The following is a 24825-nucleotide window of genomic DNA, read 5'->3' as shown; positions in this document are numbered from 1 at the left end:
AATCTGGGTGGCTGTGTTTTGTCCCTGTTCTTATCACTGAACAGCAAACTGTATGTTTGCCTGGAGCTGCAAACCAGCGGTGTATGTAAACCACAGTATGTACAACCAAACTCCAGACATCACTCAACGTGCAACACACAACTGCTGCTTATGGCCCAGAGCTCTGCCATCCCAAAGTCCACCTCAGCAGCTGCTCCTCTTGGGTTTTTGTCTCACAGCTCATGAGAGTTTGCGTGAGGCTCCGGAAGCTCGTCAACATCACAGTTCTTAATGAGCTGAAAGAGAAACTCGACCTGTTTCTCATAACTCTCAACTGAGATTCTCTCATTCAACCCATGGATCCTGGTAGAAAGAGAAGAATGTTTTTCACTCCAACATGCATTTGTGACCCACCTGCACATACCCAGCACCTACTTGCCACCTCATTAAGCAATGCTCAGCACAAAAATACAGCAACAGATGCCAAAAATACTGCAGTGTCTGTTGCTCAATCTAACTGAAATAATTTACTGATCCTAAGGCTCACAGCACAACTAAACTCACGGTGTACATGGAAAAGAAAACTTATCCCAACTCTCTTCCCACCTCCTGACCATTCATATCCCTGTCCCACACAGCTATCAAAGCATTACAGCACTCCTGTGACACCTGCACCTCAGCAAGATGATAAATGGACACAAAGAAACAATCCTTTGCATGTTGGAGTTCTTGGCTATTGCTTTACCCCAGAAAATCTAACTTTAAGGTGCAAACAAATTCAGTGTCCAAACACTGAACTCTTAAGGCCAAGCACCAGAACAATGCCTTTCACACTGCAGCACAGTCTAAAGGAGCCAGTCAGCCTCACTGTATTGCCAACACCTGAACGAGGTCTTGCTCACACTTAGAGTAAAGAAGAGTAAGGGCTGACACTCTCTCAGTGTAATTACCACCCCCTATTTGTGCAGCACCCAAATATGCAGGAAATGGGTGGCCTTACAGAACGTGCAGCAACACCAGCACCACGCCAAGGTACACAAGGCTGGGTTTCCTTCAGCCTAACGCCTATCAATTCTCTCTTTCTCTACTCCCCACCCCAAACAGCTGCCCACATGCAGACAGAACACGGTACCTGGGAAGATCATCTGACTTCAAGAGCACCGGGTTGAATCGATAAATGGCACCTGTGACGTTAGTGAAATGCCTGCTGTCTGTGTTTCCAATACACGTGCCTGGAAAACAAACCTCAGGTTTACTGTGCAGGGCAGCAGCAATTTAATGACTCACACTTTTTTCCCCAGGAGAAAGGAAAGGCGTCTGATTACAGTTCTGTGTGACATTGAACTACATCAAAATCAAAAATCACTGAGAACAGTTTGTTGGAACGTCCTGGAAGAACAGCATTCTGCCTTCATGGAGAAGAGGAAGTGAACATAGGATTCAGTCATTCTAAGAACAGCTGTGATACCAAACCTGCACCAAAGTTCAAGCTTCAAACTGCAGCCCAACAAATAGTACAGAAATAGAAAGGAGCTGCAAGCAAGGGAAGGGGCTGGGATCATAAGGAACAATACAGAAAAGTAGGAATGGCTTTGCCAGCTCTGGAAACAATAAAAGAAGAGCTAAAGAAAGAAGACCTCCTACTTTCCCCTCACAATTCCTTTCTTCCCTGAAGAGATTCCTTTGTATGTGCAGAGAGTCAAATTCAAGGCTCATTGTTCCTGGTGGTTTCCTGTTTGCTTTTTTACTTCCAGCACTAAAAACTAACATAAAACTTGAAAACATAAAGAGGGAACTGAGTAAAAGAGGAAAAAACAGCTGTTTCCAGTAGTTAACAGCTGGGGTGGAGAAACAGAAAATGGAAACAAGGCAATATTGGGAGGTGGGGGAGAGAAAAGCAGGGAGGAAGCTGAAGAGGAAATAATTGTCATGTGCTTGTTGTTACCTGGGACTACACTGTCAACATTTGGGAAAGTATCCAGAATGGTTCTTTGAAAAACATGGACTCCAAAGGTCTGCTCATCCCACGGGCTGATGGGAAGGGGGTCAAAGGCCTCTACAACATCAATCTTCACTCTGTCATCAGCAACCGTGTTTCTAACTGTCTCTAGCACCTATGGGTAAATCACAGAGATTAATAATAATAAAGAGAAGAAAGAAGTGAGAGCATCTCTTCTAGATGTCAATATACTACTTTGCAGAAGATGTTTCCCTATGCACTGCTAACTTTTGCTCCAAACACAGATGCAGAATTAGGAAATGGTGTGGCAGCCTCTCTTCCTTTACTGGGTGGATGGCTGACATTTAAGCAAACATTTTTGTCTCAGTGCAATCAGATGCACATCACTGCCTCGAGGTGTTCCTCAACTACTTCAGCTCTGACAGCTTGTTGCCACTCTCCTTACTACTTTAATCCAGAACAAGCTTCCAGAAAATACAAACTTCCAGAGGTTTTGGAAGGGAAGACATGACTTTTTGATAATTTATCACAGCTGTCCTTGGCTGAGCAGGAATGTCCAGCCTGGAGCATGCAAGGCTCACACACTCTCACAAGTCACAAGTCCTAAGCTTTATTCCATTCCACGATCACATATAATGCACATATGCTCTTTGGCACAAGGAACCTTTTGAAATCTGCTCAGTGTAATTGCAAGACACGATTCCAAGTTCAATCTGCCTCTTGATCTGTTCCACATTCAGAAAATACTTGGAATCTGTACAGCATTTCTGAGAAGGTTGTTCTGAATAAACTCTATTCCGCTCATAAGCAAGTCAGTTTTGCTGACTTGCACTGCACTCCTAAAAACAATACCCAGAACAGAGCCTGACTGAAGCAAACATACCCAAATGTAGTGCAGTGCTGAGGCTAAGTGAGGAACAGGCAATAGAAAACAATGCACATTGCACTCCATCTCAGAGGAGAAAGGACAGGAGGTCAGCTGCACTTCTGGCAGCCTCCATTAAGGAGCAGCCCCCAGACCTTCCCATGAAAAGAGATGAAAAGAGTGTTCTGACATCTACTGCCACAAGGCCTAAGTTAATTTCAGATGGCAGAGCTTCACTTTGCTGTGGAGGGATGGAGAGGAATGGGGAGGACACTCACGTGCCTGTATACCAAGGCACTGCATTCCCACATCCCATGTCTGAGCTGTGTTATGTGTGGTTCTCAAGTAGAATACACTCAAAAGCTTGGGAGGCAGAATGCAAGACAGCATGGAGAAGCATTAAATCAAAAGGAAGCTTCCAGTCAGCAGAGCAGCCATTAGTTATCTGTTTCAAAGGTAGAAAAAAGGAAATTATTTGAGATGAGAGCAAAAAAGAATGAATAACTGTGCAGGCAGGAATACCTCCATGGCCTTCTCTGCAGAGTGGATCCGGAAGTTCACAGTTGCTCTTGCAGATGATGGGATGACATTGAGCTAAAAGAAAAAATAAATGTATCAGAACATAAAAGGAAGGTTAGAAACAGATTAGGAAGGCAGCTGCAAACTCAGAAACTGCTCAGTGATGCTGGGCCTCTCAGGTGGATGCGTCACTCCATTTCCACTGGTATCAGTACGAGATCTGTTTTGTACCCAGCATTCAAATGCTGCATCTCAGTTACAGTGCAGACAACTACAAAAATAAACAGCCATTGGGTCAGTGAAAAAATGAAGCTAGCTGCTACACAAAAGCTTTCCTCCTATGATGAGACATTGCCTTCAGAAACTCTGCATTGAGAAATTTTCAGGCAGCTTTTTTTCAGTATTTTTCCTTTTATGGCCACATTATTTCTTTTCAGTTATGGGCCATGTTGTGTCTTCACTAAAAAAAGTAACTTCCTCTACAGAATATTTGAATTGTGTTGAAAACAACAGAAGAAATCAGAGTGTTACTTCTCTTGTGGCCGCTCAGTGTCACTGTTCAGCCACTGTATCACTCCTGCATCAGGGACACACCAAAAGCCCTGTTTATTTTCCAGGGCTGTAATATTTTTAGGTAGCTACACCTCTTTATCAGGGCAAAATCTGCCTCTGTCAGCCAGAACTTGTTTTCTCTCAGTCCAAGGTGCATGCTAACCCTCCTCAAATGATGGTAAGAGCCTGACCTGTGCTCACAAAAGCAAGTTCCCATCTAGGCGAGGGAAGCAGCTGTTTCTGTTCATGTCCACGATACTTTGTGTGGTTTCTTATCTATCCTAAAATGTAAACAATTGTAATGTTGGCTTACAAATGTCTCTTTGTGACAGATTTCAGATACTTCAGACAGGAAATAAGTTGCAACTGCAGCTTAATTCAAGTCATGCCCAAAGTGAGAACCAGACTGGTTGTGACAGCACACAGGGTGTGAGATTAGGGCTGTACTGATCTTACAATTAGATGTATGCAGACAGAAACTGAAAGTCCCCACTGCCCCATTATACTAAACAAATAATAATAATAATGATAAACATTATCAAGATGAAGCTACCTTGATTCCTGCGTTGAACATTGTGACTGCTGTAGTAGTTCGAATCAAGGCATTAGTGGAAGGTTTCCAGGCAAGAACTCTTACGAAAAGAAAAGAGTCATTTTTCAAAGACATTTCTTTAACAGAAGCACCACATTTACATAGGGAACAAGCTGAACTGAGGCCTGTTTAATTAACAAATTGCTTATTATCTGTAAAGCACTGACTTTAAATGGTGTAACTGATTTCCTGGGATGACCAGAAATCAGTTCTGACAAGCCTTCGTTTCTTACAAGTGAGACTGAGAGTGTTCAGCAAGGATATGAATTCTTACCTGCTGACAATAGGTGAAAACAGCCAGAGATTGCTCATGATGAGATTGAGAGGAAAACTGAACTAAGTGGAAGAAACAGAACCAGACATTAGTAAGTTTCCAGCTGTCAAGAAGATGACACGTTCATGCATGTGAAACAAGGCCAACAGGACAAACTCACAGCGTGGGATAAATGCCAGCTTCAGTCTTCTTTCCAAGAATTACATAACTGTGCTCCAAGCTCATATGCTGAGTTACTCTTCACTTAGCAATATGAAAAACTGGGAATTAAATGATGGCTCTTTCCTCACCTCTGATGCAAGGTGCTCCATAGTCAGGAGTTCCGGACCACGGCCAAACAGATTGCGCATGGGATTCTGCTCCAGTCTAAGGCAAAGCAAATCCACATTGGCAATTAAAACAGTCCTTGGCTGTTACTGCTTCAGAAGGCTGATGGGGATTTGGTTTCTAAAACCTATCTACGTACTGGAGATGTAACCATACTTTCATCTGTGAACTGCACATTTCTGAGCATTCCAGCCACATGCAAAAATTTCCTTTCTAGACCAACTGAAGAAATGTAGAGGCCTGACTCTTATGAAGAACACATGAAAATCTATTTAAAAATGACACCACAGATGAGGTTTATCTGCAATATGTACCTACCAGTCAGTGTGCTACCCACAGAGATATGTAATGAGAAGATTTACTCAGCTTCAGGATAAAACACTGTAACACTACATCATGTTGATTGGTTTGGACAATTACCAGCTACACACTCCAGACATTTGGTTATTGTCCCTTTGCTGGGCATTGCGTTTCTGCCTTTCAAAGTGAGCTGCCAACTCCAGCTTCAAATCTGTAAGGGGAATTTGCTAAAAGCAAATATTACAAAAGCAAGTCAAATATCAACGCCTGGGGAACCTGTCTTTGATGTCAGACAACAAGGGAGCTCTCACCTGGACATTGCTGTTGCAAGAATGCCAATACTTGTCTCTTTTGGAGGGAAGGATGAATGCCCTGGCTCTTTTTCCACGGTGAAGTTCAGTGTTATTGAACCTTTTTCTGTGACAGCAATTCTGGCCAAATACAAATAAATGATTGATGCAACTCCAAACACACATGCACAGAGCACAGGTAGAAGAAACTAGCCTGTATAGTTCTAGCATTACACGAAACACTGTAGAAGCAGCAATATAACGAATTCTCAGCAATCTTTAAACATTTGGAGGTCTGATATCTTGGCTTCCCCTCCTGTGAACAGACTCTACAGCATAATTAACACTCCTGCATGAGATAAGCAGAACATTCTGCTTTTGTCAGCACAGCTGCGATGGACAGCAAGCAAACCAAAGGCCCTTTGCTCTCTGTCATTTCAGCAATGCCAACACTGCCTCATGCCTTGAAAACATTTTGGTGACATTCGCAAAGTCATTTCTAACACATAATTAGTGGAAATGAATCATTTTCATGACAACGATTCTTTTTCTCTTTTACTTACAGAGCTACTGGCTTCTTCACGCCCGCAATGATGCCGTCCAGGATAGCGCTTCCCTCATCCAGCAAGAAGGAGAGTTTCACTCCTCTGGATTCCAGCAGAGCTGCCATCTTCACTGCTCCCTTCCGACCAAACACCTGTGAAAAACCAGTCAGGAAATGGCAAAGTTTAGCCACATCACAGGGAAGAATGCTGGAAAGCATCATACTGTTCATCACCTGCAACAACCAAGCCAGTCTCTGGCCAGCTTGCCATGCCTTATTGCACTCCCAAGTTCTTCCACGTCTGCAATCAGAAAAGAACTTGAAACAACACTCTGCTGCCTTCTTTTCTCATTGCTCATTACACCAAATCCCATCAACGTCACTTAAAGCCAAACAATCAATACGTAACTATGAGCACGAGCCTGACAGTATCTACACACACAACAAAGAACAGGAAGGATTTTCTAGGTGAACAAGGTTTAAAGAAATAAGACTTGCTATGTACATGCCAAACAAGTAGTCATCTAGCCAAAATGAAAGAAAATACCTCTTCATCATGGCCAATGCCAACATAGAAAGACCTGCGGGGTCTGTAATTTCTTCTCAGTAAGAATTCTAGAGCTTGCAGAATGCCCTGCAGAAAAGAAACACATAAACCCACCTCAGAATATTTTACTACTTTATGGTGTTAGTGGGAGAATAAGTGCAAAAGATTGTAATGTAACAGAAAGGAACCATGATGCGTTCTCAGTCTGCAAGGAGACTTTCTCCTGCTCAAAATGGAGTATTTACTTCTTCAGCTCCTGCTGATGACATTCATATTCTCAAGTAATGCCTCAGGCTTGGTGTAATACAGCATCAGTCTATGCACACACACTACAGTGCAGGCTTGTTCTTCCAACTGATGAAGTCAGGGACAAACTGCATAGAAAGCACAATGCTTTTCATCATCCAAGGACTCCACTGCTCCTTTAAATCATCCATCCTTTACACAGCCTGGCTCTGGCTTGAGCTACCAATCCCATTTATGTTAAGGAGCAACATGTTTCATACAAAAAGTACTAAGGCAGAAACAGAAGAATGAGAAATTTACTCCGAAATGAAATGAAATCTACCCTTTGCCCCTTTGCCATATTTTTCCATTTCCCTTGTCTTCTAAACTACAGTTTTCTGTTAGTTTGTCATTTTTAGCAGAAATTTACATCACCTCAACCTCACAAGCAACCACCTCATCTTTTCCACCACAACCACTGATTTCTATTGTCCATTTGTGGGATCACTTGTACAGTTCACAGTAGGAGGGAGTGTCAGAACAAAATCACTCAACCAAATACATCTGCATCTGTAAAACATTTTTCTACATCTCGAAAGAGACCTCATTGTTTTCTTCAGTAATAGAAGACCACCTCGCTTCATCTCTAGGAAAAGCTGGGGAGAAACTGCAGGGCTCAGGAATTTTCTTAGGTAAGAAGGGCAAAAGAGATAACGTGGTCAATCTCAAGAGAGCACATTCCTTCAATTTGCCTTTTCCTCTCTCTGAAATATTACCAAGAAGACGTACAATGGCAGAGTTTTTGTTGTCCAGAGTTCCTCGTCCATAGATGAAACCTTCATGCTCTGCAGCTGAGAAGGGAGGGAAATCCCAGCCCTCAGGGGGAGCAGGAACAACATCCATGTGCGCGAGCAGCATGTAGGGCATCAATTCAGAGTCAGAACCCTGAACTGTGAAGAGGTGGCTGTACTCCCCAACGATTTCATGTTGAATGAACTTGGAAGAAAACACAGCTGGGAAGACTGTTTGGAAGAACAGATAAATAAAAACACAAGAAAAAGAAAAATCAGTGCTAATTTCCAATTGTATCACTGTACAGCCCACGGGGCAGTCAGATGTTTTCGATAGGCTCAACAAACTTGCTCCAGGAAGCAGATGTGCAGCTTCACTCTCACACTCCCACCAACCCATTTGGGCTCCTATTTGGGATTTTTTTAAGGAAAAATGGGAACTATCATCCATCAGTGCTGCAGCTGTTTTACAGCAATGATGGAGCTGCCAGTTAGGCTGAAACAGTACCTTACTTTATTTTTTTAATGGCAGAGTCACTTGGCCATCTACGAAACACTAAAAAAGGCATCTGAACTTTTTATTTGCTAGCTTTGGCTGTTGGTGTATCCTTGATAGAATCACAGGATGGCCTGGTTTGAAAAGGACCACAATGCTCATCCAGTTCCAACCCCCTGCTATATGCAGGGTCACCAACCACCAGACCAGGCTGCCCAGAGCCACATCCAGCCTGCATGTGCTACTCCACTGTACAGCAAAAAGGAACAGCAGGGATGACTAAGGATGAAAGCTTAATACCTTTCTGAATGTAATCCCCAAATTCTGCCATGGCGGTTGCATTTAAGTCCTCCGGAGACACGGAAACAGTCGGGATTTTAACAGCACCTACGGTCAAACAAAACAGAGATCAACTGACGTTGAAATCAGACCGGCACTTCAAAAGGCAAAGCAATATTTACATTCCTTGGCATTTTTGAGGCTTTACAGGTTGTTTCACAGCTCAGGGAAGGGTGACCTCAATGGGAAGGACAGGCGCCCTTCAGCTCAGCTGTGTCTGCTGCATTTCCCTTCTGTTTCAGACTTTTTTTTTTCCCCACAAAACCGGAACATATTTTGTTTTTTCAGCCCGATGGCTGTCATTAGGGATGGCACTTCTACTAAGGAAACCGACTCCTTGCCCACACAGCGTTCTGGCAGATAGTTGGGAATTCACATTTCCAACGGCAATGCAATCAACCCACAAAGCCTCATCGCCAAACAGTGCTTTCCTTGCTCAATCTCAGCCCTCCGCCTCACACACACCAGACCCTCCAACACCGAACCCTGCTGGGCAGCCCGGGGCTCTCGAAACGCCCCTCACCTCGCAGCGTTTCCTTCATTTCCAACCTCTCTCCGATACTGAAAGCGGCCGTTCCCCCGCGCCGTGCCCAGAGCCGCGGGATGGCCGGGGATCGCAGCGCGTAGGTGCGGATCAGCACCACTGCCGTCAGCGCCAGCAGCGCCGCGCAAAGCCCCGCAGCCACCGCGCACAGCGCCGCCCGCCACCGACCGCAGCCACCCGCCATGACCGGCGGACTTCGACCGCCGCCGCCTCCCGCTCTCGCTAGGACGCTGACGGACGTGGCCGCGGACCAATGGCCGCGCGGCTGCTCGAGGAGTTGGCCAATGAGAGGCGCGGTCCCGCCCTCTGCGTGAGGTATCTTGGGAGTTGTAGTTGAGCGCTGTTGGTGTGGAGCGCAGTGCTTTCCTCCTGTGTGTGTGTGCGCGCGCGCTCGGTGAAAATTGAGCTTTTTATCCAGCAGTGAGCTGAGCCACGGGGCTGCTGGCAGTGTGACAGAGTGATGTGGTGAGAAACGGGTGTCTCTGTGGGGGAGCAAGCCGCGCTGTGGCGGCAGGAATGGCTGGCAGCAGCAGGCCTCATCCTGAGGGGATTCCGACCTTCAGGAGGCTCAGAGCTCAGGAGGTTCAGCCTCTCAGCTTCCAGCAGCTCCACAACCCGCCCCAGCCGCATCTCCTTTACTCTCACACCGTTTTTTCCTTCCATGTGTGTCTCCCGATGCTCCCCCTCGCTCTTCCCAGCATTACAAACACACGCCTCCAGTCTGGTTTCACCGTGGAGCACGATGGAAAACGTGTTCCTTCTTTACAGCAGCGTTGTGCTGAAGGGTTGCGTCATTTTATCCCGTGACATCAATGTTTGTGAGGTGCCTTTAGCTGGGAGCTACCAGAAAGCCTCAAAGCAGCAGCAGAAGCGAGTGATTGTTCAGACATTCTTTATTATAAAAAAGAAAAAAAAAAAGAAAAAAGAACAAAACTGATATTAAATTAAATAAATTACAAACATTCTGAGCTGGTTATACATCATCAGTTTGTCGGGGGAGGCTTCAGAGCTGTTACACACCATCAGCAATACACTGAAATTTAAGATTTTCTACCCCAGTATAAATTGGAGTTTCCCTCACTCTCCTGTCCAGGAAATGAAAATGAAGACATTGTTGAGCTTCCAGTGGTTCTATCCATCCATGTTGTCACCAGAAGTGACCTGTGGCTACCAAAAGGAGGAATCATTTTTCCTGGGCTGTCATCACTGTGTGCCAGTGCTGCTATTGCAAGGAGCCTCCCTTGAAATCCCATCTGTTATGTTGTAGGAACTTCAAGAAACAAAATCTATTCTTCATGCACAGCCTGTTGCTCTGAGGTTTCCTAGGGTGTGAGGTCTGGCAGATCCTGAGGAATCAGTCTCCTCCAACCAAGCATGATTGAGGAACTGGAAACTGCAATTTTCCTTGTTTGAAGCAAAGCGACCTCAGAGATACAGAAACATTGATTGCTTACTGTAGAATAGCTTCGTGTTCCACTGCATCAATTTCTTTTCTTTTTTTTTTTTTTCTTTCAAATAAGTGAATGAAAGGAACTCTCAAACAGTAGCAAAACAGCATGAGTAATCACCCTCAAAGATAAGATAATTTAGCTCTTGTTTTCAGCTTGTACAACAAAACACAGTTCTGGAAAAAGTACTGCTGTCTCTTATCAAAATAAGTAATGACTATTAGGAGGTGGTTTGTTTCTTTTGGGAAACTGACTTTCTTTGGTGTTATTACTCTCCTGCACCACATAATCCGAACCTGAGGTAGAGAAATGGTGGCTTAGTGAATGAGGTGTTACATAAAGCCAAAGTGGCAGGTCGTGATGTGATTACCTGTAATGGTAGCTATGATGGTTCATGAAGCTCTATTTTCCTTAAAAATGGGACATTGGGAGCAATAGGGAAGCTGTGCTTTGTCTGCCCAGAAAGCCTTCCAGCAATGTGTGAATGAATCAACTCAATATGAACCTTGAAACGGTGCGCTAAAGCTTGTTTATCTTTTTAAAGTCGTGGAGCAATACAATCAAAATAAGCTTTAAAAATATAATTTGCTTGGATTATTAAGGCTTTTTTTAAGGGTTTAGGTTTGTTGTTGTTTTTTTTTTTTTTGCATTCATGGAAATACAGCAGACTGTTCAGTTTTGCTTGTTCACTCTTGTGTTTATCCCAGTGCTGGAAATACTTTGCAGGAGGATTTGAAAATCAAACAGAAAAAGCTGCATTCATTGCAACTGAAGACATACTAAATTTTCTATGGCCTTACTTCCATCAAAGCCATATTTGAGGTTGAAACGCACTGAAGAAGGGTCCCTTTAACTCTTGGCTTCTGCTTAGGTTTTTTCAGGCTTTAGATTGTTATCTTGTCATTTCTGTCACAATATCAGCACTGGGTAAGAAGGGAAGATGTCAGAAAGGGAAATTAAAATAGCACTTGTTATAAGCATCACTCAAATATAAAAGAATGCCAGATTTCTAGAAATGATTAAGAACTCGTCTGTCTGTCTCTGGGTTAGAGTGTCAGGCTTGTTTGCCTGAGAGGTAGATGGTCCTGGTATTATCAATCTGAGATGAACTGTAATGAAAATCATCAGATATGCAGTAGAGAATTGTTACAGAAATATCACATATAAAAAAGAGCGTTCCCTTGCTGCCTGAGTGACCATTTGAGAGCTTGTCGTCGGCAGCCCTCCATAGTGCAGCTGGTACCAGTTGCAGATACAAAATGGGCTGAAGTTTTCATCTTGCTGCCCTGGATCCAGGACTTTACAAGAAGGAGGTTCCTCGCTGTCCCTGCATTTGCTTTTTGTGGTCAAAATGACTTGGGGAAAAAATATAGAGAGATGTATATATATCTCCACAAAGCACTAATCCACGTACCACGTATCATTTAGGTACTGCAGTCAAGATGGAAAGGGAGGCAGAACACCCTTGGAATTAATGCTTTCACGACATGCACAGTCTAAAAACCTTCTCTGCAGCTCTGTTCAGACAGAAGGAAGATGCCTAAAAATATCAGGAGGGATTTTAACTGGAGCCTGGGTCTTCTGAACACATACTGACTTACTGGGCAGGCAGACCAGCATGCACACGCAGCACACCGTAACAAGGAATTCATACTCCCCATTACAAGCTAGCCCTATTAATAAGTCAAAATATAATCTGGAAAATAGCCCACCTGAGGTACTGCACCAGGGTGTGAGAAACACAGCACTGACTGGAGGCTGTGGTTTCTGGGTCACACAGAGAGCAGTGCAGGGGCATGGAGAAATGTGGGGGAACACAAAGGTTGGCACCTGCAGTGCAGGCACCCCGACAGTCAGTGCACGTTTTGAAACAACATTACCTTACAGGCTGCACCTTGCAAAAGCTGCTTTTGCTCGTGATTCAAAGCCGTGAGAGGCTCGCAATATTTGCTTAATTTCATTTCATCGGGAAAAGAAGGAGGAAGGAAAAGAAAGAAAGGGGTTTCCCAAACTGTGTAATGCCTCTGTGGGCAGAAGATTGTGACTGTGTGAGACAAGGCAAGCACGTGGCAAAACCAACTGATTGTCCCATGCGCTGAGGCACCTGCCATCAGGTGAGCGTGCTTCTCTTCTGTGATTAATGGGATGGCATTTCCTGAGTTCCTGCTCCGTGGTGTTCTGTTGTCTGCTCCAGAGGCCATTTCTCTGAGCACCAGAAGCAGAGCGGGAGGAGAAATTTACCAGTTCAAGAGGCGTGATGACCTCTTGCTTTGCAAACACTTTGTATTCCTGGGTAGGAGTGCAGCTCTTCGTGATGGGATGGGAGAGAGGAGGCTGTCCAGGAGGGTTTATCAGCACGAGGCTCACAGCGCTGTCTGTGTCTCTGAATGGAACATGCTTCCAAACATCTCCTAGAAGGCACACAAGGCGTGCTGGGTTAGGGCTGGTGCCGTGGCAGAGCACAAACCCAGCAAGCGGTTCAATCGCACACAGAAATGTCAGCTGAAGCCCCAGCCCTTCCCTGGCCTCCTTCTTATAATGTGGGGTCAGCATCAGGCAGTGCCTCCTCCTCTACCTGATTCAAGGTAGAATGTCCCACCTGGTGTCCTTCCTGCCCACAGGCACTAGGACTAACCTCCTCCAGGTTTGTGAACTCTGAGCTGCTTTCATCCACAGACTCATCGTAGATGGAGAGCTCTGTCTGATTCGGCCTCTGGGAAGGAAAGAATCAAATTCATGAATTAACAGAGTTCAGGGACAGACACAGTGAAAGAAATGAGTAGCCCATGCATGCCCAAGGGGAAATGCCCAAGCAGAAAGGGCACAGGTGGAATCTTGTTGCAGCTGTTTATCGTCGCTGACTGAGCTAGCACTTACACATCGCTGCAGAGATAAGGCATACGTAAACTTACTCTTATGAGATAACTGAGTAAAACTGCACTGGTTCTAGCTCTGGTTATTATGCAATAAACCAGTGTATGTTTGGGGAAATAACCTATCTGACCCTCTGTTGTCAGCATGTGCCATATTCCTGCTTTGACCTTTTCTCTTCCTACCAAGGGAAGCATTCATGGATGTTCAAGGGCAGGTGCATTTGCTTTGCCTCCTTTTGCTGTGGCCATATTCTGCCCTTGAGTGCAGTTGCATGCTCCAGCCAACGCCAAACAGAGAGCACAGACCTGGCACTGCTCTATTGGCCTCTACCAGCTGGGACAACATTCATCTCCCAGCTTGGGCCTTGCAGAAAACATTTACATGTCTTGACTTCCCATTTAATGCAATTCAATCAGCAGGTGTTTGGCTCCTACATGAAAATTCAGATAGGAAATAGTTTGTTGGATTTAGACCTTTACCACTTAAGATAAACAAGAACGTTTACCATGTGCATTAGTGAGATTTTGTTCTTCCTTTGTGCTGGCACAGTGTATGGACTTAACAGTACAGTACTGTGAGGTGGAGAAAAGCAAATGGGGAGCAAATGTACCTCTTCTAAGGTGGGCGGGTGGACGACTTCTTTGATATCTGCCAGTGCGAACAAAACAGCATCATGGATGGTCAGGAAGATGTGTTTTCTGTCCAGGCCTCCTTCTTCAAAAACCCCACCTGTGCTGATATCGTTGTACACCTGGGCTGGGGAAAAGAAAGGTGAACCAGGGTGAGAGCAAAGAAGGAAGCCTTCAAAAGCAACATGGCTGATGGCGGCTCTCTGAGGTAGGGCAAGCCCAGAATGCATAGTTTGCTGAATTATTCAATTGCCAGTCTATTTTTCTATGTGCTAAATGCAGAGATTTTCCAATAATACCACTTCCCAAACGAAAGAACCTATTATGCAGACAGAGAACAGTCTTTCTCCTTTGTTTCTTCTGTTCTTTCATCTGTTCTACTCTTTCATCTGTTCTGATTTGGTCCTACGAAGAGATGACAGCTAGCAAAGTTTGCATGAAGAAAACAATAAAGTCCCAAAATGGAGGAAATGCACATGGAAATGTGCTCTTCATGGATTCTTACCATGCACGTTTGCCAAGAACACTTTAATGCCAATCTTCTGATAGCTGGAACACAGCTGGAAGGGATGAGAGGGCAGAGAAAGGATTAATAACACTGCTGCTCTGGCTTTGTGTTTATACATTAAGTCTTTTATCCAAGGCTTTACACGTGTCCTGGGAATGCTGAAGGAGAAACTCACACAAACCTCCGATTGAGGAGGGTAAACATCTTTATCTAAACTGCACAAGGGAGTGGAAGGTACTTGGGTGCTAAGGAGCCTGGCTGTAGCAGAGGACTCACCTTGCCCAGTGCTTTTGTGCCCATGAGGTCAACAAAGCACACCCCGCTCATGTCCAGGATGATGGTGTGGAAGCTGACATAGGGCGGTGCCGTGGCCATGGGGTCAACATCTGCAGTTGACATTTCCCTGAAGGTGCTTCCTTGCAGAGTGGTGGTGCTGCCCAGCTCGCTGGAGGTGTGTACCTGCCTGGTGCCGTTGGCAGGAGGGTAGAACGTGATGTAAGAGATGCTGGCGCCGTTAGCAGTCGTCTGGTTGTTGTTGGTGTCTGTTGGAGAGGTGCTTTCAAAGTCTTTCTGGAGCTCTTGCATGGATAAGGTCTATGGGAAAGCAGAGGTAAGCAGTCAGGCAGGACTGCTGCGCTTTGTGAGCCAAGAAACGCTTTCTTTTATGCACTGAAGTAGTGCAGGATCTTCTCAGACACTGAGAGAGGATGACTGGAAACGTGCTTCACAAGGGAAGGGTTTGAGCTGAAATGCTGACATAGGTCCATCCTTAGGGCAACTCCACATTCTAGCGAAAGAAACTTTCCTGCTGTCATTCCAAACTTGCTACCTCTACATTTTTCCTGCTCCCAGCCATTTCCAGTTGTCCTGCATGTAAACGTTTTGACTGCTGGGTGAAATGGAACCGTGGGTGGGAAGGGAAAGAGTGCAGGTAGTGGTAAATGTGACTGGGAAGACCGTGCAGAAAATCATACATTGAGAGGAGCTCTCTGATGGAGATCTGGGGAGCTTTGCTCAGCAACACGAGCACCCAAAATGAGTTACCTTGTTCTGCCTCAGTAAGAATTTTGGTGGCTTTGTTGATGGTTGTGCTGTCCCCTTCTCCTGCCATTTCACGTATTTCTTCCTGGCTAAGTACACTTTCCCAGGATCCACTCCAGTCTGCAGAAAAGAGAGTTTCTCTGAAAAAGCCTCTTCAGCCCCAGAGTCAGGGATCCCCCCGAGCTTTCCTGGCCTGTGGCATGCAGCACAAGAGGACAGCAGCTGCTGTGCACAGGAGGTGACAGTGGTGGCAACCAGACAGCACCATGTCCTGCAGCACAGGCACGTGCATGGAGAGACACGTGCAGCAGGGTGACTGCTTTGGCAGAGCCTGGAGGAGGAGACTTGCCAAGACGCAAATATAACCTCTAAAGTGAGATCTAAAAACAGATCAGAGAGAAAAGGGCAGAAGAGTATGTCTCTTGATCTACAAGAGCATGATGATCCTGGGATTAATTATCTCTGCCTGGCAAGACAGGAGAGAGCAAGGGCTATTTGGATTGGCCGCGAGCAGGAATTTCTCAGGGCATTGCTCACCTTGGCTATAATCTTCTCGCGGAATATCTCTGAGTTGGCAAAATACAGTGGCGAGCAGTAGGTCACAATTTTAATGCCGTTGAGTTCGTGTACCTGCAAGAGAGAGGAGAGCTCAAACCAGATGTGGTGGGGCTGCGTGGGGTGCAGAGTGGTCAGGGCTTTGGGCAATGGATAATTGGGAAAGCCAAGGTGAAGGGCAGCCCTGAAACAAACAGCAAACAATTTCACCGGGAAAGAAACCTGGGTTTGGGCCTCCTGGTCACATTGGGTACCAAAGGCAAAGAACAGCTTCCTTTTAATTCCTGCTTACCTTGTTGTAGGCTTTGGGGTTCTTGTAGATGTCTGTGGATGTTACTTGGCCGAGTGCAGAACCGTTCCGGCTGGGAGAAAAATCCAACCAGAGTTAGAGAAGATCTTACAGAAGAAGAAAGAAGAGAAGAAGAAAACTGCTTCTCTTTGTACCCATCACCAGGATTTGAAGTATCGCTTTAGGAAAACGCTCAGATTACAGCCCTGCAGAGCCTGTTTGGATGCTGGCAGAACACAGCCAACCCACGGGACTGCCTTGCTCACCAGGGAAAGACCCAGCACAAGGCTGCAGAGCAGCCAGGCAGCGCTTCAGCTGGATCCCATGCTTGGCTGCAAGCCTGCTCCTGGCAGGGCTCCCCACCCCGGGGGCCAACTGGCTTTACCTGAGCTCCCAGTCTGGGAGGTGTTAATGAAGGGCTTTGTGGATTAAAAATAGCGCTTCTCTACGCATACATGGGGCTCTTTCTATGAGCAGCACTGGTGGGAACTATGCAGGTAGCTTTTCTGGCTGAGGTAAATAGCTTCTGACATCCCCCTGCCTTGGGATGTGCACATCGCTAACCGTGCACAGGAGTGGGAATGCAGGCAGTAAATTAGCGCCTGCCATTCCTGTTTGCGCATTCCAGGCGCTGAGGAGGACACCTGCACTCCCCCAGGCTCAGACTGCACGTTCCTTCGAAACGCAGGCCAGAGGTTGCTTATGAAAATAACCTACTGCTTATTATTCTGCAGCTGGGAGATGTTTCCCTTCCCTTTAGGTTTTTGGAGTTACGGTGGTACTTACAACTGGGTATGGAAAACCACAACCAGCACGGAAAATCCCACACCCACCGCGACTCCGTAGGGCAGGCTCAGGAAGAAGGCAGCCAGGAAGCTCACCAGCCAGACCAGCTGCAGAAAGAGAATGGCAAGGCATGGTTCTTCTGCTGTGCTCTGGGCTGGAGCACAGCGAGGGATGGAAAATGGTTTGTGCTGATATTCGGGACCCAAAGAATGGCACAGCTGAGGATCAAAAGAATGCTGCAGCTATTCTAATTACACTGCTTAGTGCATGTTTTCGTGTGAAGCGTCGCTGCTGGGAAGCTAGCCAGAAGCCCCAGCTTTTCAGCTGTAAAGCAACCAGTGTAATTCTTCATAGCTGCATGACCCCCCGTCACTCATTCAGCTCAAAAAGTCTCAAGAAAAGGCTCCTGCAGATCAGACCATCTGCTGCTCAGCAGCACTCCCACCCCCAGGAAAGCTCCTGCTGTCATTCAGAGCGTATGGAAGGAATGAGCATCGATCTGCAAACTGCCTGAGAGCCTGCTGTAAATGACCTGAGCACAGAGCAGATCTGATGACAAAGTGTGACAGGGCATAGCAAAACCTGCTCCGCCTCTCAGCTCAGAGTCCTGTCATCTGTCATTTTTATATATTAGCACGTGAGCATCTCCATCCACATGAAATTGGTCCTCTATAAATGTGCCTTCTGAGAATTGTTATCAGGGGATTACAAGCTGATCCTCAAGACTATGAAGAGCTAACTTTGATCTTGGTCAAATCAGGGTAATTTTGATAATTTCAGCATCTCAATATCAGATTAAGAACGATGCCTTTACATGTGAATCCTCTCCATCTGGACTGGACACAGGAGCATGCCTTTGGAGCAACCTGTGTGATTAGCACCAAAACACAGCCAGACCCGAGGTAATGGACACCAATGGGCTGACAACACCCAGAAGTGGTATTCCCCAGTTTGGGACAGGAAGGGCATTGAATCTAGTTCAAATTCCAGGGAGATTAAGGTCAGCGGAGCGCAGTTCACCCCAATGGCATTTGCTTTGTCCTCACTCTTTTTGCACTGAAGGCAGCTTGTGCCAGCTGGGAACTCTGTGCTGGACAGTGGGCCTGTGCCTTCACCAACATCACAGAGCTCAGCTGGGACTGCTCACCCATCTCTGTTTGAACAGAGCGTTTTGGGAAAGCTGTTGATGGCTCAGGTCAGCCCCTTTGGACTCGCGATGGCTGCGATAAGGCAGCGCGCCGGGTCCTGACAGGATATTGGCTCGGTGTCCGCACACACCACTCAGCCCCGGGAGCCCTGTTCAAACACTGTCTTTTTTATGTCAGACATTTCCAAATTCCGTTCTCACTCCCCCTCACGCCACCCCCTTGGGTTTATACATCAACCAGTGCCTGGAGTCCTTATCGCTGCGAAGGGCTCTCCTCACCCTGGAGGGCTATTGTGTGAGTTTTTAAGTCATGACTCCTAGATATTGAGCAGGGCCGGTTTGGCTAGTTCTGGGCAAACAGGCTCCTGCCGATGATTGGCATTTAAACAGAGCAGGTAATAGTTCAGCCTCCATGACATGTGGCCAGGCCACGGCTCCAGACCATCAGAAGTGGATGGAGCACAGCAGTGGAGCAAAACCCATTTTCCCCAGAAGGGATCTGGGGGTCCCCCCACCCATCCCCAAGCACTCACGCAATCCAGCTTGCTCTTCTTCCACAGGTAGAAGGGATCAGCCAGCTGCTTGAGGGAGTTCTTCAGGTTGACAGCGATGAGAGCTCCCAGGACAGACTATGGAGGGGAGGGCATGGTGTTACCCTGTGCGTGGTGCTGAGCGTGTGCCACATTTCACCGCAGATGCTTTCCCAGCCCACCAGCACAGTGGAGACAATGAAGATCACAAAGATCGTGTTTGGAGCATGATGGTTTAAAAGATCATTGTTTCCTACAGACAGGACCCCAGCCCATAGCAAATCATGCTGTGCAATGGTTTGCATCAAGCAAGGCTTGATGAATTCTCTGAAGCAAGGCTGAGCATTCTCCAGCATGGAGAGGTTGAGATGCTGCTGCTGCACTTTTTGCACATTTGTTCACCTTACCTTTGGAAGAGGTTCAAGATAAATTCCTAGAGAAAGCATGGTCACCATAACCACCAATGCCACAAAGAAACTTGCCACCTGCAGCAAGGAGAAAAACCATTTCATTAAACAGCAGAGTCTTCCTGAATCCCCTCCTGGTCCTTGCGCTCCAGCTGCTTCAGCCAACACTGCAGCTGGGCACTCCAGGGCTGTGTGAGCAGCCATTGCCTCTGAGAAGCAGGCTAGAATCTCACAGTTCTCACAGACAGCCCAAAACTTCTCTCATGTGGGAGCTCTGCTCTGCTCAGTCTGAGCAGCCAGAGTGGGAGCACACATTGACAGCCCTGTATCTGAGACGGGTCCAATGAACCATGCAGGGAAAAATGGGGCTGGGGGAGTATATTTTGTATTTAACAGCAATGTGAAGCACTCCTACATGGAGCTTTTTCAGGCCTGCAGTGATGTCACGCTGGCAGCATGCACCTCTGCAGGGATTTGCATGGAAGATGTGGGAGTACTAACTTGTGATTTGCCTCCTGCCCCGTCCACAGCCAGAGTGACAGAGAGAGCGCAGCAGATGACGTGGATTTTGAAGAAGGATCCAAAGAAGTTACTGCAGCCCAGGGCCAGCATTTCCTGTGGAGAAGGAGGAACACAGTCATCTCAGTGAGCAGCTCCAGTCCTGCCCTGTAGAGGTGTTTGAGAAGAGAAATACAGCCCCCAGCTCCTATTCTCTACAGTGTATCCCAGAGCCTTTCCTTCCCAGAAGAGCTGAGGTGGGTTCCAGCCACTATGGCAGGGCAGCCTGGAAGCACCATGCCATACAAACATGTTGTCAGTTGTTGACACACTAAGGGCAGGGCATCATGTGGTATGCATGGCTCTTACTGAAAGCTACCACTGGTGCCAGTGATGACAGGAGAGGATTATTTAATGTCCTGCCTCTCACAGTATCTAGGTGACACACCAGGAACCCAGGCCCTCGTCTGCTCTATAAGAAACACATGTGCTTCACTGTGCTTCAACCTGCAAAAGTGCCATCTGGGCCAGAACCTGGGGCTGAAGTCTCAGCTCTGGAGGGAAAGCAAAGCAGCGAGCTGAAGCTAAGTCTTTTCCTCCCTTTGACAGTGCCTCTCCCACCTGTAGGAAATGGATCTGCCATGTCCTTTCAGCCTCTGCCTGGCAGACTGCCACGTGCGTGGGAGAAGCACGTACATTTTGAGCAGCCACGTGCATTTGCAAGCTTCCCATTCATGCAGCAAGATCTTCCTTTCACGCCTGAGAGCCAGGGGAACATTCCTGCATCTCTCCAGAGCAAGCTTTACCTGGTTGGGGTCCACATCATAGCCATGCTTGGCTGCCAGCGTCCTCCCCATGGCCAGGTTGATCACGTAGCTCACGATGGCGAGTGAGAAGGCTGTGCCAATCATGTCCTTCCACTTGCTCACCAGGGGCAGGGTGGGCTCTGGGAACCTGCATTCAGAACAGAGGAAAGAGGTGGTTGGGATGCTGGCATTGGAGGCAGGGATGTGCTTTTAGGAATGGTGTCTAAGCTGTGGACAGGGTTAGGGGATGGTAGCAAGGTGGAACAGGGCACAGCAAATCTGCCTGGCAGTTCTGAAAGGGGATTGTTGTAGAGCAGAGAGGGGTTTTCCAGGATGCAGAATAAGGAGGAGGAGGGGAAATTATTTGGATGGTGAGTCAGACATGCACACATGCTTACCCCATGCTGATCTTCCCAACCACTGGCATATTGTACTTTTCAGGCATCTTAAAGCTGCCAGAGATTGCAGTTGCAACTATTACCTGCCAATGCAGAGAGTAAAAGAGCAGTAAGTAGAAAGAACATGAGCTCTCTCAGAAGCATTAAGTGGTGTTCCTGGGGCTGATGGTAGAAAATGAACTCCAAATTCAGACTGGAACACGAGAGAACATCCCATGCAGGAACTTTGTTTCTCATGTTTGGCATTACCAGGATGCAGGTGCAGCCCAAGAGGGATGAGGTGTGTTTCAAGGGTATCCTCCATGAGGATGGCCCAATTTCAGACCCCAGAGTACTGCACTGAGCGTGGACGTGCTGTACTCCTCCAAAGTCCCCTTCAGAGCAGAACTGGGCATCCCAGGGCTGAGATGGGAGAGAAGGTCTGTCTCCTGGAGGTCTGAGGAACAGCTCATGTGTCACTTACGATGATGATCTCCATGGGAATGGGCATCCGGATCTTTTTCATGTACTTCAGGTTGAGTTCCTTGACAACAATCAGAAGCACAGCACTGATCAAGGCATAGACCAGGGAGGCCACGTTGGTTTTGGGCAGACCTTTGCAAATATCAATGAATGTCTAAAGGGGAGAAAAGAGGAGGAGGTGTCATGGGACACCAGGCCCAATGGACAGCACAGTGGACAGTACTCATTACGGTAATCACCTGCAAACACCCTGAGAGGTGATGGGGCAGCAGTGCAGGTGTGCAGCCAGCTGCTTTCCCCCTCCCTCCAGCCTCTCCCCTTCTCCCAGTCCCAGTTTCCCCAGCACAGTAACAACGGTGCCTGCAGTGTGGTGGGGAGGAGGTACAGGGAAGGACCCTGTCCAAGCACCCACTTACATAGACGATAGCTAAGGGCCCGGTGTAAGACGGGACTGTCAAGCCGAAGACGTACTTGAGCACGGAGATGAGGATCTGCAGCCCTGCTGCTGTCATGAAACCCCTGATGAAAGACTCTGACAGGTAGATAGCAACAAAGCCAAACTGCACGAATCCCAGGCACAGCTAGGGTAGGACAGACAAGGTGTTATTAGAAACGGGCCAGGCCCAGTAGAGCCACTTCCAGCATCTGCTCCCAGCCCTTGCCTCTGGTCCAGGGAGGATGAATCCCTGGGGGTCAGCTTTGGATGGGGCACACAGCAGAGGCAGTGAAGAGTCCTTACTTGTATGATGGCAGTCAGGCAGGCTAGCGTAGCAGAGATCTCCAGTCTGGCTGCTTCCATGGCTGTGGTATTCACGCTGGTCTCATTAGTAGTGTGATTGAAGTACTGGAAGTCTGACTCTGGAGCCAGCTCATGGCAGACGTTGCCAACAATAATGCTGATGACTGCAAAAGTACCTTTGGCACAACACAGTGATGTAAGTAGTCTGTTCTGGAGAGTGTCCTGCCCTGGAAAGCACTCGGACAGGTTAGGCTGTCCTGAACGAGTCACTCAGCCCATCAGGGGATCATGGACACCGTAAGCCAAGCCTGCCCAAACATTGCTGCTCCAGGACACACCAAGTATTCCCATCCAGTTGGTGCTTAGCTGCCCTGTGCAGAGAACTGCTCTGCAGACTCACCTGGGACCATCTGGTGGATACCGCCAAGGAAGAGGTATGTTATCAAAGGGAAGAAGGAGGAGTAGAGCCCATTGACAGGAGGCAGGTTGGCCAGCAGTGCAAAAGCCATCCCTGGGGAACACAAGAGGAAGGTGCAGGTCAGCGTGGTCCGAGCAGCCCCTGCTCTGCTCGTGCTCTATTCCTGGTCCTGAGGATGCTGACAGCCCCAGCACTATGTGGCCAGTGTGGGTGATCTGGAAGGGGAAGGGTTCCACAGGAACATACAGGGACAACCAAATGGGAGGGAGAGCTTGGGTTTGCATGTGCCAGCAGTAACGTAGGTAACCGCCACAGACTGCGCATCCTCTGTGCTATCCCCTCTCAGTGATAGGGAAAGCTGTTGCTTCTCACCTTGTGGCACTTGGATTGTCCCCGCACTGACCCCACCGAGAACATCAGGCAAAATGTACTCCTTGATTTTATACTTGGGAAGCCAAACAAGTATTGGGAACAGGCTGAAGAGAATGAGCTTGAATCTGGAAGCTGAACATCTGGAGGAGACAAAATATGCAAAGAAGTAAAGAAGAAAGGAAGTAATCAGGGACACGAGCAAGGAAGGAAACCAGGAAACAAGGAAGGACTTTCTGAGCAATGCCTCAGCCTTTCCCCGATACCAAATCCTATGCCCGGTGTTTTGGGCACAGCCCTTCCATGCAAGTGCAAGGCTCTTGCTGTTAACGGCTGGCTGTGCCAGGGAGGATTACTGTGGGAAATCCTGGGAAGTCCCCAGTGCTTCACAGCTCTGAAGGGTTTGGCTGCCCAATATCTCGAGTCTTTACTTCTAGCACAAACGGTGTGACACAGCTCAGAGATTGACGGGGCAGTTGTGCAGAGCCAAAGATGAGCTTCTGCAGGTGTTTGGTCAAAAAACCCAAATTATGTCAGAGAGAACACTGTTTCTGAGTGCTGACACATGCAGCTTCTCACACCTCTGCCTGCCAGCATGTGTGCTCTCCTTCCCTGTACCACTGCCTTCACTCTTCCAGGGAGCAGAGTGAGATTTCCGGGACAGCGATCAGCAGGATTATTCAACTTTCTTTAATGGAAGCCAGTACAGGAACTGACAGAAGGAAATCCCAGCTGGAAAGCTTAAAGAAATAGTCTACTTGCTCATACCTGTATTGCCATTTATGCTTTTTTCGTTATTAGTAAAATTTGGAAAACAGCAACCCAAATCCCAAAAGCAATTGGTGCAAACTGTTCTGCTTCTGTGCCTTACAGTGTAGCAGCAGTGAGGCAGTGAGAACAGCGTCCTGTTCCCCTTGCTTCTGCACCACGTGTGCTTATCCCATGCTTTTCATCCATCAAAGACCGCGGAGGTTTCCCAGGATTAAAACGTGAACTATGTCCCCAGGTCCAAATAACGACCCAATTCCAGACCAGCTCTGCTGTAGTTTTGCCCCGGGAGTAGAGATAGGATTCTATGTTACCTGAAAAGGTTTTTCAACTTTTCCCCGACGGGATAACTTCTGCTTTTCTTCTCAAACTCTTCATCAAAGAGGCTGACCGAGTACGCAGGGCGTTCGATGACATAGCGGGGTCTGGCGTGGCTCATCTCTGGATCATTTAAAGGTTTCCCAGAAAAAAAGAACAAGCAAAACCAAGAATGTGACTGGAGCTGTCCCCACCTGCAGTATAACAGACCGGACACCTCCAGCGTCTGGGAGCCCTCCCAGAACATCTCCACCCTAAATAGTTTCCCTATGCGCAGAGGCAGGCTCTGGGAGTGGCTTCTCCAGCACTGGGGACTGCTGCTCCCCATGAGCCTTCCACAGCTAATTTGAGGTGATGCTAACGAGTGATGCTGTGTGAAGGGGACAGAATCCATCCTGGGTTGTCTGCCAGATGGGCGCAAGTGTTAGTCTCAGTTCTGCCCTTTTTGCCTTAGGCAGGTCATTTGAGCCATCTCGTGCCTCAGTTTCCCCACCTGCCATCAGGGTTGGCACAGCTGCACCTCATGCAGCAGCTCCGACACAGCAGACACCAATGCTGTGATGAAATGTTGTTCCCATCCAAGGTGTCCCTGTTTCACTGCCCACTGCACTCAATCATGTTCAGCAGCCTTCCTTCATCCCCGTTGCCTTGAGAGGCTGTGAGCTTGTCCTGGATCTATTCTAGGAAGCGA

The 24825-nt window shown here is 47.3% G+C and overlaps 2 protein-coding genes across 2 annotated transcripts; both read right to left on the bottom strand.

Annotated features, from left to right (window-relative positions):
• Positions 1-212: 212 nt before the first annotated feature.
• Positions 213-9328, bottom strand: PM20D1 (peptidase M20 domain containing 1; the record flags this gene model as incomplete). The annotated part of the gene is made up of 13 exons (XM_079546510.1): positions 213-342; positions 1112-1211; positions 1925-2093; positions 3327-3398; positions 4429-4507; positions 4742-4803; positions 5032-5107; positions 5680-5799; positions 6222-6355; positions 6750-6836; positions 7764-7996; positions 8562-8648; positions 9124-9328. The coding sequence occupies 13 exons, from the start codon at positions 9326-9328 to the stop codon at positions 213-215; spliced, it is 1554 nt and encodes a 517-aa protein (XP_079402636.1).
• Positions 9329-12955: 3627 nt separating this feature from the next.
• SLC26A9 (solute carrier family 26 member 9) lies at positions 12956-24255 on the bottom strand (the record flags this gene model as incomplete). Its single annotated transcript, XM_079546324.1, has 20 exons — positions 12956-13003; positions 13228-13305; positions 14077-14222; positions 14601-14655; positions 14880-15197; positions 15648-15764; positions 16182-16274; positions 16492-16561; positions 17275-17381; positions 18955-19050; positions 19359-19436; positions 19860-19973; positions 20663-20810; positions 21061-21143; positions 21524-21676; positions 21939-22103; positions 22262-22437; positions 22662-22772; positions 23052-23191; positions 24131-24255. The coding sequence occupies 20 exons, from the start codon at positions 24253-24255 to the stop codon at positions 12956-12958; spliced, it is 2421 nt and encodes an 806-aa protein (XP_079402450.1).
• Between the last annotated feature and the right edge of the window lie 570 nt (positions 24256-24825).

The sequence above is a fragment of the Tetrao urogallus genome (genome assembly GCF_951394365.1).
Source record: "Tetrao urogallus genome assembly, chromosome: 24".
Taxonomy (NCBI): Eukaryota; Metazoa; Chordata; class Aves; order Galliformes; family Phasianidae; genus Tetrao; species Tetrao urogallus.
Note: the sequence above shows the minus strand (reverse complement) of the source record. Positions and strands in the feature narration are given on the sequence as shown.